At 40.7% G+C, this 21,571-nt stretch overlaps 1 protein-coding gene across 5 annotated transcripts in view; it reads right to left on the bottom strand.

The window, feature by feature from the left end:
• Window positions 1-21,571, bottom strand: part of unc5a (unc-5 netrin receptor A) — a 595,272-nt gene that overhangs the window by 200,796 nt on the left and 372,905 nt on the right. For all 5 annotated transcript variants that reach the window (XR_009811458.2, XM_061927514.2, XM_061927515.2 and 2 more), the window contains exons 4-5: window positions 11,805-11,908; window positions 2,854-3,034 (exon numbers count right to left, since the gene is read on the bottom strand). Coding sequence is in view for 4 of the 5 variants with exons in the window: in XM_061927514.2 (XP_061783498.2) it covers window positions 2,854-3,034; window positions 11,805-11,908 (285 nt within the window). In the remaining variant the exon portion in view is untranslated. The remainder of the gene's footprint in view (window positions 1-2,853; window positions 3,035-11,804; window positions 11,909-21,571) is intronic.

Here is a 21,571-nt window from a genome sequence, read left to right as displayed (position 1 = left end):
TTTTTAATCGAGCTGCTGCATTTTTTGGTTGGGTTGTTTATTTATTTTGAGTAACTTCTATACATGTCTAAAAGGGGAGGAATGTAATAGTGATCTATGTTTGTCTGTTGCCATCTCCTGGTGAATGTTGGCTATAGCGTACTGGGGTTACTTTTTGGTTGGCCAACGATTTACGTGGTGTTGCGCACCTGACGTCACTCAGGTCCGCATGGAGCTGGAGGGGGCGTGGCTTCCGGCTCCGCCTGAATTTCGGGATATTTTCGGGAGAAAATTTGTCCCGGGAGGTTTTCGGGAGAGGCGCTGAATTTCGGGAGTCTCCCGGAAAACCCGGGAGGGTTGGCAAGTATGCTAAGAAGACAATCTGCCATTGTTTGCTAGCACTTTGCCTTCCTGATATATCAAATAGGGGTGATCCAAGAGAACCCATTGGCGGAATGTGGCTTGCTTTTTTTATTGGCCTGTGGAAGATTGTAGAAATAAAATAAAAAGCAACAAAAATGTAAAAACAGAGCAAAATATAACAAGAAAAATGATGCATTGTTTATACTAAAAACTAAATATGTTGGGCCATTAATGCAAAAATATACGATGACCTCACTTAGACGTACAATGCAAACAAATTGCGGTTCTGTAAGAAACACTGCAGTGGAATAAAGTTATTTAAACTTAACTCTGGTACACGTCATCAGATTAGACAGCTTTACCTCATGTTGTAACCAGATCTACCGTATTTTTCGGACTATAAGTCGCAGTTTTTTTTCATAGATTGGCCGTTGGTGCGACTTATACTCAGGAGCGACTTATGTGTGAAATTATTAACACATTACAGTAAAATATTAAATAATATTATTTATCTCATTCACGTAAGAGACTAGACGTATAAGATTTCATGGGATTTAGCGATTAGGAGTGACAGATTGTTTGGTAAACGTATAGCATGTTCTATATGTTATAGTTATTTGAATGACTCTTACCATAATATGTTACGTTAACATACCAGGCTGGTTATTTATGCCAGTGTTTTTCAACCTTTTCTGAGCCAAGGCACATTTTTTTCTTTGAAAAAATCCCGAGGCACACCGCGAGCAGAAAACATAAAACAATTAAACTCAGCAGCCGATATTGACAATAAAAAGTGGTTCTCGCAAAACCATAACCAAGCATGCATCACTATAGCTCTTGTCTCAAAGTAGGTGTACTGTCACGACCTGTCACATCACGCCGTGATTTATTTAGAGTTTTTTGCTGTTTTCCTGTGTGTAGTGTTTTAGTTCTTGTCTTGCGCTCCTATTTTGGTGTTTTTTTCTCTTTTTTTGGTATTTTCCTGTAGCAGTTTCACATCTTCCTTTGAGCAATATTTCCCGCATCTACTTTGTTTTAGCAATCAAGAATATTTCAGTTGTTTTTATCCTTCTTTGTGGGGACATGGTTGATTGTCATGTCATGTTCGGATGTACATTTTGGAAGCCGTCTTTGCTCCACAGTAAGTCTTTGCTGTTGTCCAGCATTCTGTTTTTGTTTACTTTGTAGCCAGTTCAGTTTTGTTCTGCATAGCCTTCCCTAAACTTCAATGTTTTTTCTTAGGGGCACTCACCTTTTGTTTATTTTTGGTTTAAGCATTAAACACTTTTTTACCTGCACGCTGCCTCCCGCTGTTTCCGACATCTACAAGGCAGTTAGCTACCGGCTGCCACCTACTGATATGGAAGAGTATTACACGGTTACTCTGCCAAGCTCTAGACAGCACCGACACTCAACAACAACACATCATTTGCAGACTATAATTACTGGTTTGCAAAAAATCTTTTTAACCCAAATAGGTGAAATTAGATAATTTTTTTCAACCACTGTGCCGCGGCACACTAGTGTGCCGCGGCACAGTGGTTGAAAAACACTGATTTATGCCTCATATAACGTACACTTATTCAGCCTGTTGTTTACTATTCTTTATTTATTTTAAATTGCCTTTCAAATGTCTATTCTTGGTGTTGGGTTTTATCAAATAAATTTCCCCCAAAAATGCGACTTATACTCCAGTGCGACTTATATATGTTTTTTTTCCTTCTTTATGATGCATTTTCGGCTGGTGCGACTTATACTCCGAAAAATACGGTAATATTAGTGTTTGGATACAAATGTACAGTTTTAATACATTAGAGTGCCCATAAGTGTATCATTAGGAAAGTGGCCAGTGTGTCAAATCTATGTACCGTATTTTTCGGAGTATAAGTCGCTCCGGAGTATAAGTTGCACCGGCCGAAAATGCATAATAAAGAAGGAAAAAAACATATATAAGTCGCACTGGAGTATAAGTTGCACTTTTTGGGGATATATATTTGATAAAACCCAAAACCAAGAATAGACATTTAAAAGGCAATTTAAAATAAATAAAAAACAGTGAACAACAGGCTGAATAAGTGTACGTTATATGAGGCATAAATAACCAACTGAGAACGTGCCTGGTATGTTAACGTAACATATTATGGTAAGAGTCATTCAAATAACTATAACATATAGAACATGCTATATGTTTACCAAACAATCTGTCACTCCTAATCGCTAAATCCCATGAAATCTTGTAAGTCTAGTCTCTTACGTGATTTAGCTAAATAATATTATTTGATATTTTACGGTAATGTGTTAATAATTTCACACATAAGTCACTCCTGAGTATAAGTCGCACCCCCGGCCAAACAATGAAAAAAACTGCGACTTATGGTCCGAAAAATACGGTAATACTGCAATTTATTATTATTCCTGTTGAACTATACTTTACAAACATTTGGAAAATGCAAACAACGGGACATTAAACAGATGCATTAGAATTTAAATGTTTAAAAACTCTCCACCTACCGTAGATTAGGACCGTGGCAGAGTTGCTTTTGCGGCGTGCGACAATATTCTTGGCCACACAAGTGTAGTTGCCCGTGTCGGCCAGCCGCGCCTTCTTGATGACGAGATTATGGTCGGCGGTGATGAAAAAATTGGGGTCGGTCTGCGGGTCGATGACGTCCTCGTTCCTCTGCCACTCCACCTGAAAGGGTTTTTTGGATTGGTCAAAAGTGCAACTGATTCCAACAGTCTCACGCACACTCGTACACACTGACTGCCACAGAAACTTTTAAATGGGAAAGACGGGAGGTGAATCTATCTTGACACTAGGGCCTTTTTTTAATATCTCAATATTTTAAGGCCATATCGCCATACACGATATATATCTCCATATTTTGCCTTAGCCTTGATTGAACACTTGATGCATATAATCACAGCAGTATGATGATTCTATGTGTCTACATTAAAACATTCTTCTTCATACTGCATTAATATATGCTCATTTTAAACTTTCATGCAGAGAGGGAAATCACAACTAAGTCAATTGACCAAAAGTGTATTTATTAATTAAACAGTTATTAAGCAGTGGCACAAACATTCATGTCATTTCCAAAACAGAAAGTGCAAGATTGTCAGAGACATTTTAAAACAAGCTATTAGTGCACTTTTGTGCATGATGTCACTAAGATGACATATCAAAACAACACTAAATTAAAGTGCACTTTTTGTACAGAACGCCACTACAATAGTTTAAAACAAATAAAGTGCACTTTTGTGCATGATGTCACACAAGATATTTCAATAAGTGTCACATAATCAAATAGTATATGTCCTACGGTGTTGATGTGGAAATAGTTGCTTCGGCATGTAGTTGGTGTGGCACCGAACGGAGATGTTGACATGTAAAGACATATTCCCGCTTGAAGTCAAACCACCGTCAGACGATGGACCCCATACTGTTTTTCTTGGGAATTAATTATTCTTCCTCCATTTGTTACCAGATTCGCACCTTCTTTCTCTCGTATTACCACTCAAACCACACCGCTAGCTGTTAGCATGCTTGCCAACCTTGAGACCTCCGATTTCGGGAGGTGGGGGGTGGGGGGCGTGGTCGGGGTGGGGCGGGGGCGTGGTCGGGGGCGTGGCTAAGAGGGGAGGAGTATATTTACAGCTAGAATTCACCAAGTTAAGTATTTCATATATATATATATATATATATATATATATATATATATATATATATATAAACACTTGACTTTAAGTGAATTCTAGCTATATATATATTTATTTTATTATATATATATATATATATATATATATATATATATATATATATATATATATATATATATATATATATATAAATATATATAAAAGAAATACTTGAATTTCAGTGTTCATTTATTTACAAATATACACACACATAACACTCATCTACTCATTGTTGAGTTAAGGGTTGAATTGTCCATCCTTGTTCTATTCTCTGTCACTATTTTTCTAACCATGCTGAACACCCTTTCGCAGGTACCCAGAAAGGTTTCGAGTACCACCAAAAAAACGGAATCTCTGAAGATAGTATACAAATCTGTGTTAAAGCTGTACAAATACTGTTTGTATAATAATCATGTTATTGTTTACAAATGAGGGTTAAGAGTTCAGTACTAAAAAAAAAGAAAAAAGAATGTGGCTTAAGTACAGTTTTTTAATTGAGATGCTGCATTTTTTGGTTGGGTTGTTTATTTATTTTGAGTAACTTCTACATTTCTAAAAGGGGAGGAATGTAATAGAGTGATCTATGTTTGTCTGTTGCCATCTCCTGGTGAATGTTGGCTATAGCGTACTGGGGTTACTTTTTGGTTGGCCAACGATTTACGTGGTGTTGCGCACCTGACGTCAAGTGTGTGAGTCTGTTCTGAAGTCTACAGTAAAGAGACGTACTTCATCACCTCGCCTGGTTATTGCCTTCAACACAATATATTACAACAACATTGCTGTTTACGGCAGACTAACTGCTTTACGGTAGAATAAAACATGACTGCTGTTGTTGTGTGTTGTTACCGCGCTGGGAGGACGTTAATGAAACTGCCTAACAATAAACCCACATAAGAAACCAAGAACTCGCCCGCGATCATTCTACAGTTATAACGTGTTTGGGCAGGCACGCTGTTTATATTGTGGGAAAGCGGACGTGAATACAGGCTGTTGACACGTCACTCAGGTCCGCATGGAGCTGGAGGGGGCGTGGCTTCCAGCTCCGCCTGAATTTCGGGAGATTTTCGGGAGAAAATTTGTCCCGGGAGGTTTTCGGGAGAGGCGCTGAATTTCGGGAGTCTCCCGGAAAATCCGGGAGGGTTGGCAAGTATGGCTGTTAGCATCACAGCTAACGTTACCATGTCGCTACCTGTCTGCTCCGCGTGAGCGTGTGACGTTGCTCACATGACAGTATGTGACGTATGTAACAAGGTGCGCTCGTTTTAAGTCTCTGTGAGAAGGAGAGACAGGAAAAAGTGAGTTTAATGCCCCCGCAGCTAAATGCAACTGCGTGAGAACGGATACTCGAATATCACGATATAGTCATTTTCTATATCGCACAGAGACAAACCCGCGATATATCGAGTATATCGATATATCGCCCAGCCCTACTTGACACTGTCAAAAAAAATAATTTGGTAATAATATATTTATGTACCTGATTGATGGAAGTACTCTGGTTTTGTAACAATGCTGGAAGGTTCTGTGGGAGAACGCGGTGACATTTTGTTTGTCTTTTAGGACAGGCCAAAACTGATTTCATTGCCATTTTTTGGCACACTGTAAGATTACCTTCCCTGTTTCCAAGCTCTCACTTGACCTTCTGCCTTCTTCAGGCTGCTGCTGCATTGTTGTTGGCATTATTGCCCCATGTGATGCATATAATTGGGCTCTCTTTTTCGTCTGCCCGCTCCTTATTTTCTCCTGTGGTGACTTGTGCTCAGATGCTCTTTCTTGCCGAGCTGTGGGCTGGCACTTTCCTTCCTATTTCTCCGCAACCTGTCCCTGTGCTGTCCAACTGTGATTGACTAGTTGGCTGCTTGCGGTCCCTGAGCTTTGTGAGTGGCTGGCCTAACCCATGCTGTTTGTGTCATTAGTGCGCCCGATGTCTATACAGACGTATTTCTATAGACAGTAATGGTTCTTTACGCAATGAGTGCGTTTGTGAAAGTTTTAAAAAGCACTCATTACCATATCTAGCTTTTGTTACTGCACCATAGCAGTGGAAAGCTTTAAACAGATGGCTATACTATAAATGCTATATATTGTGAAGAAATAGCCTTTGGACCAATTTGTAGTGTGGTACATAGGCACCGATATACATTTCTGCCAGTGGGTAATTGAATGACTCTTATCCATTTGGCGTTGTTAGGCCTATTTTATATATATATATATATATATATATATATATATATATATATATATATATATATATATATATATATATATATATATATATATATATATATAACACCAAATTATTTATTTAAACTCATATTCGGGCCACTTTATAATGAATATGTCGGCATGTATTTGTAAAAAAAAAAAAAAAAACATATATATATATATATATATATATATATATATATATATATATATATATATATATATATGTTTTTTTTTTTAAACTGTGAATATGTTGGCATGTATTTGTAAAAAAAAAATACACACATATATATATATATATATATATATATATATATATATATATATATATATATATATATATGTATTTTTTTCGGTAAGTAGGTCACTATTCTTTATTTATTTTAAAATTGCCTTTCAAATGTCTATACTTGGTGTTGGGTTTTATCAAATAAATTTCCCCCAAAAATGCGACTTATATATGTTTTTTTCCTTCTTTATTATGCATTTTCGGCCGGTGCGACTTATACTCCGGAGCAACTTATACCGTATTTTTCGGAGTATAAGTCGCACCAGAGTATAAGTCGCACCCGCCGAAAATGCATAATAAAGAAGGAAAAAAAACATATATAAGTCGCACTGGAGTATAAGTCGCATTTTTTGGGGGAAATTTATTTGATAAAACCGAACACCAAGAATAGACATTTGAAAGGCAATTTAAAATAAATAAAGAATAGTGAACAACAGGCTGAATAAGTGTACGTTATATGAGGCATAAATAACCAACTGAGAACGTGCCTGGTATGTTAACGTAACATATTATGGTAAGAGTCATTCAAATAACTATAACATATAGAACATGCTATACGTTTACCAAACAATCTGTCACTCCTAATCGCTAAATCCCATGAAATCTTATACGTCTAGTCTCTTACGTGATTGAGCTAAATAATATTATTTGATATTTTAAGGTAATGTGTTAATAATTTCACACATAAGTGAAAAACTGCGACTTATAGTCCGAAAAATACGGTACTCCGAAAAATACGGTATACAGTTATATGTTTATTACACTTTTTTTTACCCTTCTGTCTCACTTTGGTGTGTCGGTGAACTTGCTCCGCTGTCACTACCCTTGTTGCTTTATATTATTGTGTTGTGTCATTTTTATTTGTTGTGTCTTTTGCAGGGCAGCACGGTGGAAGAGGGGTTAGTGCGTCTGCCTCACAATACGAAGGTCCTGAGTAGTCTTGGGTTCAATCCCAGGCTCGGGAGCTTTCTGTGTGGAGTTTGCATGTTCTCCCCGTGACTGCGTGGGTTCCCTCCGGGTACTCCGGCTTCCTCCCACCTCCAAAGACATGCACCTGGGGATAAGTTGATTGGCAACACTAAATTGGCCCTAGTGTGTGAATGTGAGTGTGAATGTTGTCTGTCTATCTGTGTTGGCCCTGCGATGAGGTGGCGACTTGTCCAGGGTGTACCCTGCCTTCCGCCCGATTGTAGCTGAGATAGGCTCCAGCGCCCCCCGCAACCCCGAAGGGAATAAGCGGTAGAAAATGGATGGATGTCTTTTGCAATCATGTTTAAGCTGAATGCTTTTGTGTTGTGATTAATGATTTTATCTTGTGGTGTTGGCATTTGTTATGACTTTTCGCCACCACCGTGGGTATGCGCCTTTTTAGTTTTGATGACGCCACAGATAGCCAGGCAGACTTAACGTTTAACGTCCTTATTAAGAGTGCTAAACTTCATATAAAAAGGCTGATGTTCTTAAAGGGGAACATTATCACCAGACCTATGTAAGCGTCAATATATACCTTGATGTTGCAGAAAAAAGACCATATATTTTTTTAACCGATTTCCGAACTCTAAATGGGTGAATTTTGGCGAATTAAACGCCTTTCTAATATTCGCTCTCGGAGCGATGACGTCACATCAGGAAGCAATCCGCCATTTTCTCAAACACCGAGTCAAATCAGCTCTGTTATTTTCCATTTTTTCGACTGTTTTCCGTACCTTGGAGACATCATGCCTCGTCGGTGTGTTGTCGGAGGGTGTAACAACACGAACAGGGACGGATTCAAGTTGCACCAGTGGCCCAAAGATGCGAAAGTGGCAAGAAATTGGACGTTTGTTCCGCACACTTTACCGACGAAAGCTATGCTACGACAGAGATGGCAAGAATGTGTGGATATCCTGCGACACTCAAAGCAGATGCATTTCCAACGATAAAGTCAAAGAAATCTGCCGCCAGACCCCCATTGAATCTGCCGGAGTGTGTGAGCAATTCAGGGACAAAAGGACCTCGGTAGCACGGCAAGCAATGGCGGCAGTTTGTTCCTGCAGACGAGCGAGCTATCGACCCTAGCTTCCCTGGCCTGCTGACATCAACTCCAAAACTGGACGGATCAGCTTTCAGGAAAAGAGCGCGGATGAGGGTATGTCTACAGAATATATTAATTGATGAAAATTGGGCTGTATGCACTCTCAAAGTGCATGTTGTTGCCAAATGTATTTCATATGCTGTAAACCTAGTTCATAGTTGTTATTTTCCTTTAATGCCAAACAAACACATACCAATCGTTGGTTAGAAAGCGATCGCCGAATTCGTCCTCGCTTTCTCCCGTGTCGCTGGCTGTCGTGTCGTTTTCGTCGGTTTCGCTTGCATACGGTTCAAACCGATATGGCTCAATAGCTTCAGTTTCTTCTTCAATTTCGTTTTCGCTACCTGCCTCCACACTACAACCATCCGTTTCAATACATGCGTAATCTGTTGAATCGCTTAAGCCGCTGAAATCCGAGTCTGAATCTGAGCTAATGTCGCAATAGCTTGCTGTTCTTTCCGCCATGTTTGTTTGTGTTGGCTTCACTATGTGACGTCACAGGAAAATGGACGGGTGTTTATAACGATGGTTAAAATCAGGCACTTTGAAGCTTTTTTTAGGGATATTGCGTGATGGGTAAAATTTTGAAAAAAACTTCGAAAAATATAATAAGCCACTGGGAACTGATTTTTAATGGTTTTAACCATTCTGAATTTGTGATAATGTTCCCCTTTAAATCCAATGTTTTCTTTTTTCTGGTATCGATAAAATCGATATATTGCCTTTGAAATAGGCGTTGGATAGATTTATATCTTCTAGAAGGCCAACTTGTTGAGCACAGATCGATATACTTGAGATTTAGGAATATAAATCGATCTGTCGATATATCGATCAATTGTCACACCACTAACATACATACTGGATGTCATACTGGACTATAGGCCACATTTATTTAGAAACACACGTTTACAATGTATGTTAAAAAACACATTAACAGGTAATCCTTGTTTTTCTCATTGCAGTATAAATAACCTCTGCCTTTTACCAGTCCCACACAAGTTGTGATTCTGATTCATGGGGAAGGCAAAATAATTGTCAAAGGATCTGCGAGAAAAGGTAATTGAACTGCATAAAACAGTAAAGGGGTATAAAAAGATATCCAAGGAATTGAGAATGCCAATCAGCAGTGTTCAAACACTAAGGGATTCAGGTAGACCAGCAAATATTTCAGCGACAACTGCCAGGAAAATTGATCGAGATGCAAAGAAAAATCCACAAATAACTTCAGCTGAAATACAGGACTCTCTGAAAAATTGTGGTGTGGCTGTTTGAAGATGCACAATAAGGAGGCACTTGAAGAAAAATGGGCTGCATTGTCGAGTCGCCAGAAGAAAGCCATTTCTGCGCAAATGTTACAAAGTATCCCGCTTCCATTACGCCAAACAGCACAGAGACAAGCCTCAAAACTTCTGGAACAAAGTAATTTGGAGTGATGAGACCAAAATTGAACTTTTTGGCGACTCGACCATGCAGCCCATTTTTCTTCAAGTGCCTCCTTATTGTGCATCTTCAAACAGCCACACCGCAAATTTTCAGAGAGTCCTGTATTTCAGCTGAAGTTATTTGTGGATTTTTCTTTGCATCTCGAACAATTTTCTTGGCAGTTGTGGCTGAAATCTTTGCTGGGGCGGCATGGCATAGTGGGTAGAGCAACTGTGCCAGAAACCTGAGGGTTGCAGGTTCGCTCCCCGCCTCTTACCATCCAAAAATCGCTGCCGTTGTGTCCTTGGGCGGGACACTTCACCCTTTGCCCCCGGTACCACTCACACCGGTGAATTGAATGATGAATGATAGGTGGTGGTCGGAGGGGCCGTTGGCGCAAATTGCAGCCATGCTTCCGTCAGTCTACCCCAGGGCAGCTGTGGCTATGAAAGTAGCTTACCACCACCAGGTGTGAATGAATGATGGGTTCTACATGTAAAGCGACTTTGGGTACTTAGAAAAGCGCTATACAAATCCCAGTTATTATTATTATTATTATTACCTGAATCCCTCATTTTCCACTTCTTAATCAGCGTTTGAACACTGCTGATTGGCATTCTCAATTCCTTGGATATCTTTTTATACCCCTTTCCTGTTTTATGCAGTTCAATTACCTTTTCTCGCAGATCCTTTGACAATTCTTTTGCCTTCCCCATGACTCAGAATCCAGAAACATCTGTGCAGCACTTGATGAAAGATGCAATGGTCTGTCAGAAGCCCAGAAACTCACTGACCTTTTATACACACACATTAATTACAAACAAACATGTCAAAGGTGATGATTGGAACCTCGATTAGCCATTCAAACCTGTTTGTGTCAACTTTTGTGCAAGTTATCAGATCAAAGTCAGTGGGTTATGTAAACTTTTGATCAGGGTCATTTGGGTACTTTCTTTTGTCATTTTGATTTAAAAAGAGTAAACACAGTTGTTTGCCAATAAATAGCTTCACACAACCATTAAGCACGAGTGGAAGAAAGGTTTTTGTGTTATCATTCATATTCTCTGAAGAATGGCCAAGAAATCATAAATTCTCCCAGGGTATGTAAACTTATGAGCACAACTGTATATGAAAAAAGATCGAAAATAGACCATTCATCGGCGGTGCGCCCTATGGTCCGAAAAATACGGTATTTTGGAAATCATGTTATCAAGCAAATGGTGAAATGGCCTCTAAATATTTAGGCCACCAGCTTGACTCGACAACGCCTGCTCGCCCAAAAATGACAACTAACTGATAAATTGATTGTTCATTAAAATGTTCTGTACGGAATTTGGACAAGACTGCAAAGACACTGGTCCCCGTATGGTCCCTCGAACCAGGACACACGCAACTTGGAGTGTTTGAGAGATGGCGAGCATGGCGAGATGACAAAGAGATGAAATAAAAGAGAGAGCGAGCAAGTCAAATAGAGCCATTAATTATAGATGGGCCTTTAGAGATGCCAAACGTGAAGCGAAGCCTCCCAGCTTATCCTGGGCGATACGATGAGCGCTGTGATATATGGCATCTTGGAGATGTGGGAGCGATAATAAATCAATAAAAGGGGATAATTAGGGGTGTAATTTATCCATAAAGGCTGTCTGCTCCCCAGGTGAGAGATGCCAGGAAGATGATCCCTGAGCCTCTATATGCCCTTTGTCCTCCACACGAAGAAAGGGTAAATGGATGCTAGATGGGGCCCTATAAATATCTTTCATACATTCTCACCTCGGCTGGTGGCACTCCCTCAGGGGGGTGGCATCGCAGTAGCACCTCCTGATCCAATGCCACTTCTTTAGCCTGGGGCTCCTCTTCAAAGTTCTTCCTCAGGTCTGAGGAGGGAACACAAAGAAAGGCAACCAATTAGGGCTATTTGTAACTGCGTGAATGAAATCTCTTAAAAGGCTCGCCACGCAGGGGTTGTTGGGTGGCACCGACAACGCTGCTTATTTCCAGGCTGGAGCTTGTCTGCTGCCAGAGGGGGCCGGCATCAAGCAAAAGCAATTGCATTACCGCTCACTTCTCCCAATCCCTCCTACCCTGCCTCCCCCATTTCCTGCGCCCGCCTGCAGCTTCCATCTGTAAGAGGGCTTGGAGCAGCCACACGAAAACAAAGCCCCGAGGCACCTGGACAAGAGCGTCTCTGCAAGCTCGGCTGACTGCGTGAGGCTTCACATTTCGTCTCATTGAATACCTTCACTCTCGCTGTATATTTGTCCATAAGTCAGGCTTGCACTGCAAAAACTGAAATCTAAGTAAGATTAAATATCTCAAATAAGGGTGATATTTGCTTATTTTCTGTCTGATAAGATAATTCTTCTCACTAAGCAGATTTTATGTTAGAGTGTTTTACAAACCCCGTTTCCATATGAGTTGGGAAATTGTGTTAGATTTGCAAATCCTTTTCAACCCATATTCAGTTGAATATGCTACAAAGACAACATATTTGATGTTCAAACTGATAAACATTTTTTTTTTTTGGCAAATAATCATTAACTTTAGAATTTGATGCCAGCAACATGTGACAAAGAAGTTGGGAAAGGTGGCAATAAATACTGATAAAGTTGAGGAATGCTCATCAAACACTTATTTGGAACATCCCACAGGTGAACAGGCTAATTGGGAACATTTGGGGGCCATGATTGGGTATAAAAGTAGATTCCATGAAATGCTCAGTCATTCACAAACAAGGATGGGGCGAAGGTCACCACTTTGTCAACAAACGCGCGAGCAAATTGTTGAACAGTTTAAGAAAAACCTTTCTCAACCAGCTATTGCAAGAAATTTAGGGATTTCACCATCTACGGTCCGTAATATCATCAAAGGGTTCAGAGAATCTGGAGAAATCACTGCACGTAAGCAGCTAAGCCCGTGACCTTCGATCCCTCAGGCTGTACTGCATCAACAAGCGACATCAGTGTGTAAAGGATATCACCACATGGGCTCAGGAACACTTCAGAAACCCACTGTCAGTAACTACAGTTGGTCGCTACATCTGTAAGTGCAAGTTAAAACTCTCCTATGCAAGGCGAAAACCGTTTATCAACAACACCCAGAAACGCCGTCGGCTTCGCTAGGCCTGAGCTCATCTAAGATGGACTGATACAAAGTGGAAAAGTGTTCTGTGGTCTGACGAGTCCACATTTCAAATTGTTTTTGGAAACTATGGACATCATGTCCTCCGGACCAAAGAGGAAAAGAATCATCTGGATTGTTATAGGCGCAAAGTTGAAAAGCCAGCATCTGTGATGGTATGGGGGTGTATTAGTGCCCAAGACATGGGTAACTTACACATCTGTGAAGGCACCATTAATGCTGAAAGGTACATACAGGTTTTGGAGCAACATATGTTGCCATCCAAACAACGTTACCCTGGACGCCCCTGCTTATTTCAGCAAGACAATGCCAAGCCACGTGTTACATCAACGTGGCTTCATAGTAAAAGAGTGCGGGTACTAGACTGGCCTACCTGTAGTCCAGACTTGTCTCCCATTGAAAATGTGTGGCGCATTATGAAGCCTAAAATACCACAACGGAGACCCCCGGACTGTTGAACAACTTAAGCTGTACATCAAGCAAGAATGGGAAAGAATTCCACCTGAAAAGCTTAAAAAATGTGTCTCCTCAGTTCCCAAACGTTTACTGAGTGTTGTTAAAAGGAAAGGCCATGTAACACAGTGGTGTTACATTCCCAACTACTTTGGCACGTGTTGCAGCCATGAAATTCCAAGTTAATTATTATTTGCAAAAAAATAAAAAATAAAGTTTATGAGTTTGAACATCAAATATGTTGTCTTTGTAGCATATTCAACTGAATATGGGTTGAAAAGGATTTGCAAATCATTGTATTCCGTTTATATTTACATGTAACACAATTTCCCAACTCATATGGAAACAGGGTTTGTGCTTGCTTTAAGGGTTTTGGTCCTAAATGATCTCAGTAAGATATTACTGCTTGTTGCTGAGATTTGATGACCTATATTGAGTAAAAACATGCTTGAAACTGTTGCAAAGCCATGTCATCAACACTCACAAGTATAAAACTGCTTTTTCCAAAGTAAAAATGTCTTATTTCACGCATGAAATAAAAAAATCATGACTTTGACACAATTGTGTCTCATACAGTAATTAAAACAGATGACAGCCAAATGGACTTTGCTGTTTTATTTTCAATGAAACAATAGAAAACACATCCTTATATAGTAGTACAGTTGGCACAGTACAGTTAACTGACAGTTAATATTTAAACATTTAACATGTGACATTTCAAACAATTTTGAATAGAAATAGTTCATGCACAAATATATATATGTGAATGTTGTCTGTCTATCTGTGTTGGCCCTGCGATGAGATGGCGACTTGTCCGGGGTGTACCCCGCCTTCCACCCGATTGTAGCTGAGATAGGCTCCAGCGCCCCCCGCGACCCCGAAGGGAATAAGCGGTAGAAAATGGATGGATACATATATATATATATATATATATATTAGGGCTGCAACAACTAATCGATTAAATCGATTCAAATCGATTATAAAAATCGATTAATTTAGTCATCGATTCGTTGGATCTATGCTATGCGCATGCGCAGAGGCTACTTTTTATTTATTTTTTATAAACCTTTATTTATAAACCGCAACATTTACAAACAGCTGAGAAACAATAATCAAAATAAGTATGGTGCCAGTATGCTGTTTTTTTTCAATAAAATACTGGAAAGGATAGAAATGTAGTTTATAAATTGGTTATGGTAAATGGGTTATACTTGTATAGCGCTTTCTGCCTTTTTTAAGGAACTCAAAGCGCTTGGACACTATTTCTACATTCACCCATTCACACACTTTTTTTTAGCCCTTTCGGACGGGCCCACTTCGGATCATTAACGACCGTTTATTCTTACTATGGTCACGGGGCTACACTAGAAGCTATCACAGATGACCTCGGGTAAGAAGCGGGGTACTCCTGAGGCTGGTAGCCAGCCAATCGCGGGGTTTCGCAGTTTGTCTCTTTTGTCCGATTATTAATCGAAGTAATAATCGACAGATTAATCGATTATCAAATTATTTGTTAGTTGCAGCCCTAATATATATATATATATTTCTTGCGCACTAATGACTGAAAGAGCACACACTTGGCGCGATGATGTCATGTTATTGATGGAAAAATGCATTTTTGGACCATATGATTTGCCTGAGCGGCTAGTAGACCCCGAGTGAAGTAAAGTGAATTATTATTAACTTTTCTCTAGTGACTCAAAGCGCTTTACATAGTGAAAACCCAATATCTAAGTTACATTTAAACCAGTGTGGGTGGCACTGGGAGCAGGTGGGTAAAGTGTCTTGCCCAAGGACACAACAGCAGTGACTAGGATGGCGGAAGTGGGGATCGAACCTGCAACCCTCAGGTTGATGGCACGGCCACTCTACCAACCGAGCTATACCGCCCCGAGAGTAACAAGCGGTTTATGGCGTCACATTAGTGCCAAAAATCCGAGTGCATAAAAACTCTTATCGCGCGCTGATTCTCCACTTCGTGCGCGCGAGCGACACCCTTTTGCGCGCGCGTGGTGTCTTTTTGCGCGCGCGCGGTGCCTTTCTGCGCGCTCTCTGTGTACTCCTGGCATCTCTCCTCGCGCTGTCATGTTTCTTTTTGGTACTTTGGGGGCGGGTATGCTTAGACGGCCCCTTCTTTCTGATTGGTCAGGCGAAAAATACTGAAAAATGCTCAGAGCCAATCAGAAGTATAGCAGGGCGGGTCATCGTCAATATGTATCAAGATTTACGGAGGAACAAGTGGATAAAAAAATGTCGCGCGCTGATGAAGGTTATTTCATACCACATAAACACAATACAGGGTAATACAAAATGTGACCCAAATAAATAATAAGACAACAAACACCATAATCACATCTTTCAGCCAGAACTGGTCCACCAGCAATAACATACATTTTAAAATGTTAAAAATAGCTTTTAATAATGTATTTTGAAACAGTTTAAAATAATCAGAGAACTGACTAACACTGACCCTACACAACTATGTTGCACAATTAAGTCTTTTTTTTTTTTAAAGCGAAAGAGGTAATTTCAACAGGTACAGCATCCTATGTCATATCTACATGTAATAAGATTTGTAACTAGGCAAACCGTTTGTAAATTGGTCGAAAATCGAGCAAGTTATGGTCATTTAATTAGTACATGTACCATTGACATCAATGTAATGATTGAGGCTAGATGTCCGAGGTAAGATGGCTACAACGTTGCTACACTGGAGAATAATAATAATAACTGAGATTTATATAGCGCTTTTCTAAGTACCCAAAGTCGCTTTACATGTAGAACCCATCAATCATTCACACCTGGTGGTGGTAAGCTACTTTCATAGCCACAGCTGCCCTGGGGTAGACTGACGGAAGCGTGGCTGCAATTTGCGCCAACGGCCCCTCCGACCACCACCTATCATTCATCATTCAATTCACCGGTGTGAGTGGCACCGGGGGCAAAGGGTGAAGTGTCCCGCCCAAGGACACAACGGCAGCGATTTTTGGATCGTAAGAGGCGGGGAGCGAACCTGCAACCCTCAGGTTTCTGGCACGGTTGCTCTACCCACTACGCCATGCCGCCCAATGATTGGTCATATGAAAAATGCTCACAGCCAATCAGAAAGGAGGGGCCGTCTAATCATACCCGCCCAAAAAAGTGCCAAAAAGAAACATGACAGCGCGAGGAGAGATGCCAGGAGTACACAGAGAGCGCGCAGAAAGGCGTCGCGCGCGCGCACGAAGTGGAGAATCAGCGCGCGATAACAGTTTTTATGCGCTCGGATTTTTGGCACTAATGTGACGCCATAGCGGTTGCCTTGATGCCTTCCATTAAGAAAAATAAACTCGTTTTTAGTATAAGTTTGCTGGTTTCAAGAAATGTAATGCCGAGCGCATATCATTAAGTCAAGATAATGGCACTAGCATTTACTTCATTTAAGAACATTTTTCAACATATTGAGCAAAAAGGTCTATTTTTTTTTCTACCAAGAAAAGTGCACTTGTTATTAGTGAGAATATATTTATTTTAAGGTATTTTGGGTTATTTGAGGTTAGCTAATTTTACTTGTTTTGGAAAGTCTTGACAAGCCAAATTTTCTTGTTCTATTGGCAGATAATTTTCAAGTTCAAGTAAAATACCCCTCATTTTTGTATTTTTTTCCCCCTTGTTTTTGAACACTGACTTTTTGCAGTGTGTGAGTTACACACACCAAGCTGGCATCGCCGGATCATCTCAGGTGGAAATAAGCGCAAGACTGCCCGCGTCTGATGAGCCACACAGGCCACTGAGAGCAAGCAGGTTGGCACTAATTTGATGCGTTCGCCCCGGGTTTGCACTCTGAGTGAATCGATGTGTTGCCGTGTCGCAAGCGGGGCATAGGGTGCAGCCGGGAGCTGCCGGTGAATTCCTTTTAACTAATGGGAGAGCACGTTCTCCGAGGAGCATTAAGACGGAGTGTTTTTGCAAATGAAATGGAGCCGATACAGTAGATGTGAGATCATCTGAGTCGTTCCTCGTCCTCATAAAAGGCATGTTTCCTGCAAAGGTCTGGTTGGTTGGGGACAGAAGTGCTGTCTGGCATATTTATGCTGGAATTAATAAGCAGAATGCTTTAAAATACTCAAATGGAAAAAAGGGCTTCTTCAAATAAAGCTTTTGAGGCTGCACCAAGAGACGCGCTTGTGTTCCCCAGACAGATTTATGCTCGCTACATTGCAATAAATTTCAGATCTGTTTTTACGGCAACGACTTTCATCTGGATCATCGTTCATATAGTCTATATAGTGGGAAAAAAATATGCTCATGAATACCTAAATTTAGTATGCCAATTTTTTTTTAATTTTTTTTTAAGCATGTCTCATTGCAGAAGAGGATTTGGTGATGAAAGCCATTAAAGGATAACGGTCAATAACAACATAATAATGATGATTTTCTTTTATTTTTAATTTTTATTATTATTATTTTTTTATTTATTTATTTTTTTTAAAATTTTTGTCCTGTCCAGCTTCTCAGGCAAATCATATAGTTGATGTAGATGCCCATGTCGGCTGTTCAGATTTACTTTACAAAAGAGAAGTGTAGGATACTTCTCTTGTTGCCTTATTTGTATTTGACTTTATTAAATGTATTTATATTATCATTTAGTGCAGCCGGGCCGGAGCAGGAGGGGATAGAAAGAGAAAAAAAAAGAAGACAGAGGGGGAAATTGTGGGGACAAGAGGGGGATTAGACAGAGAGACAAAAACAACAACAACAACAACAATAGAGCAACATCAGCAAATATGACATGTACAAATATGATGGTAAAAGTAATAGCAAATAAACAGTTAGCGAAAAATTAAAAATAATACAGAAGTGACAATGAGCATTATTACACTACAAATGGATCAATACAAATACCAATAGAAATAGCGCTATTGATAATGAACAATACCAATAATTTACCTTTATTATCAACAATACAGTTGTTTAAATGCAACAATACATATACGTAATGATAACTTGAGATACGAAAGAATGCAGAAAAATGGAGGGGGAGAAAGAGAAGCAACCTACATTAACCTTGTAGATTGTTATAGTCACAATAGGTTAAGCTTTGTCAGTGTGCCATGTGTTACACCCAGTTTACCCTAGGGCAACAACGTTAATATATGTTTGATGAAACGTGATTATGTGCATGAGTGTAAGTATGCATATGTACTTGTATATGTACAGAATGTGTATATGTGTTTGTACAATGAATGTATATGTACAGAATGTGTATATGTGTTTGTAGAGTGAATGTATATGTACAGTATGTGTATGTGTATGTTTGTATATTGAATGTGCGTGTGGATGTACGAACATTAGGTAGGTAAATATGTACTGTATTTGTGTATGTATGTGGGAGCGTAGGTACCTATGTACGTATGTGAGCATATGTGAATTTGCATGTACAATACATTCGACTCCCAGAGTGCGTGGGAGCCAGAGCACGGCCCCATCACCCCCGAGAGCCCAACCCACAAACAGGAGGCGTGGTGCCCAGGGAACCAGGGACCACTGCCCCCACGCAGCCAAGCCGGCCAGCGACAGGAACCCCAGAGCCCGACCCACCGTACCGCCCACAAGGGCCAGCAGCAGGCCGCAGACAGACGCACCCGGCAGAGGACAGGGCACGAGAAAAGCAGGGGACAGCCAGACCCCAAGCCAGCGAGAGACCACACCCCACACGGGCAGAAAGGCGAGACGCCCCGCCCGAGGGACCCAGAGACTCCCCGCATATAATAATGATGATTATTATGGGCTTATTCGGTGCCAGTTAGACGCACGGCTGGAGTTGAAGGACAATTTTAAAAAGAGTGCATGGGTGTTGATGAGGTGCTGGCGATGTTGTCATCTTGGGGGGGAGGGAGGAAAAAGTGTGATATATGTAAATATATATGTGTCGCTCATTAACACAAAACACACTTTTCATACAGGCAATGCAATATTTTAGGGAACAAATAATACGGTATGCTCCTCAAGGGGGACTTGGAGCCAATTGGCAACGACATACCCACAAACTTTAGTTACCGTATTTTTCGGAGTATAAGTCGCACCGGCCGAAAATGCATAATAAAGAAGGAAAAAAAAACATATATAAGTCGCACTGGAGTATAAGTTGCATTTTTTGGGGAAATTTATTTGATAAAAGCCAACACCAAGAATAGACATTTGAAAGGCAATTTAAAATAAATAAAGAATAGTGAACAACAGGCTGAATAAGTGTACGTTATCCATCCATCCATCCACTTATTAGTGATTCCCAGAGCCCAAAAAAAGTCTGCGGGCTATAGAGCGTTTTCTATTCGGGCTCCAGTACTATGGAATGCCCTCCCGGTAACAATTAGAGATGCTACCTCAGTAGAAGCATTTAAGTCCCATCTTAAAACTCATTTGTATACTCTAGCCTTTAAATAGCCCCCCTGTTAGACCAGTTGATCTGCCGTTTCTTTTCTTTTCTCCTCTGCTCCCCTTTTCCTTGAGGGGAGGGGGGGGCACAGGTCCGGTGGCCATGGATGAAGTGCTGGCTGTCCAGAGTCGGGACCCGGGGTGGACCGCTCGCCTGTGCATCGGCTGGGAACATCTCTACGCTGCTGACCCGTCTCCGCTCGGGATGGTGTCCTGCTGGCCCCACTATGGACTGGACTCTTACTATTATGTTGGATCCACTATGGACTGGACTCTCACAATATTATGTCAGACCCACTCGACATCCATTGCTTTCGGTCTCCCCTAGAGGGGGGGGGTTACCCACATATGCGGTCCTCTCCAAGGTTTCTCATAGTCATTCACATCGACGTCCCACTGGGGTGAGTTTTTCCTTGCCCGTATGTGGGCTTTGTACCGAGGATGTCGTTGTGGCTTGTGCAGCCCTTTGAGACACTTGTGATTTAGCGCTATATAAATAAAGATTGATTGATTGATTGATGATTTTCTACCGCTTATTCCCTTTGGGGTCGCGGGGGGCGCTGGAGCCTATCTCAGCTACAATCGGGCGGAAGGCGGGGTACACCCTGGACAAGTCGCCACCTCATCGCAGGGCCAACACAGATAGACAGACAACATTCACACTCACATCCACACACTAGGGCCAATTTAGTGTTGCCAATCAACTTATCCCCAGGTGCATGTCTTTGGAAGTGGGAGGAAGCCGGAGTACCCGGAGGGAACCCACGCAGTCACGGGGAGGACATGCAAACTCCACACAGAAAGATCCCGAGCCCGGGATTGAACCCAAGACTGCAGGACCTTCGTATTGTGAGGCAGATGCACTAACCCCTCTTCCACCGTGATATATGAGGCATAAATAACCAACTGAGAACGTGCCTGGTATGTTAACGTAACATATTATGGTAAGAGTCATTCAAATAACTATAACATATAGAACATGCTATACGTTTACCAAACAATCTGTCACTCCTAATCGCTAAATCCCATGAAATCTTATACGTCTAGTCCAGGGGTCGGGAACCTTATAGAGCCATGAAAAGCCAAATATTTTCAAATGTATTTCCGTGAGAGCCGTATAATATTCTTTAACACTGAATACAACTAAATGCGTGCATTTTTAGGTAAGACCAACATTTTTAGAGTACCGTGTTTTTCGGAGGGATTGGCTACATTGCAAATTTTGGGAAGTTCTGATAAAATTCTAGAAATATTGTTCGCAAAAAAATTGAAAGCTTCACCAAACATACCGTGATTAATGTCGGAGGATTTATTGCACGTATACCGTATTTTTCAGACTATAAGTCGCAGTTTTTTTCATAGTTTGGCCGGGGGTGCGACTTATACTCAGGAGCGACTTAAGTGTGAAATTATTAACACATTACCATAAAATATCAAATCATATTATTTAGCTCATTCACGTAAGAGACTAGACCAGGGGTAGGGAACCTATGGGTCTAGAGCCAGATGTGGCTCTTTTGATGACTGCA

Source organism: Nerophis lumbriciformis, linkage group LG35 (genome assembly GCF_033978685.3).
Source record: "Nerophis lumbriciformis linkage group LG35, RoL_Nlum_v2.1, whole genome shotgun sequence".
Lineage (NCBI taxonomy): Eukaryota > Metazoa > Chordata > Actinopteri > Syngnathiformes > Syngnathidae > Nerophis > Nerophis lumbriciformis.
The sequence above is the reverse complement of the archived record's forward strand: the minus strand, read 5'-3'. Positions and strand labels throughout refer to the sequence as shown.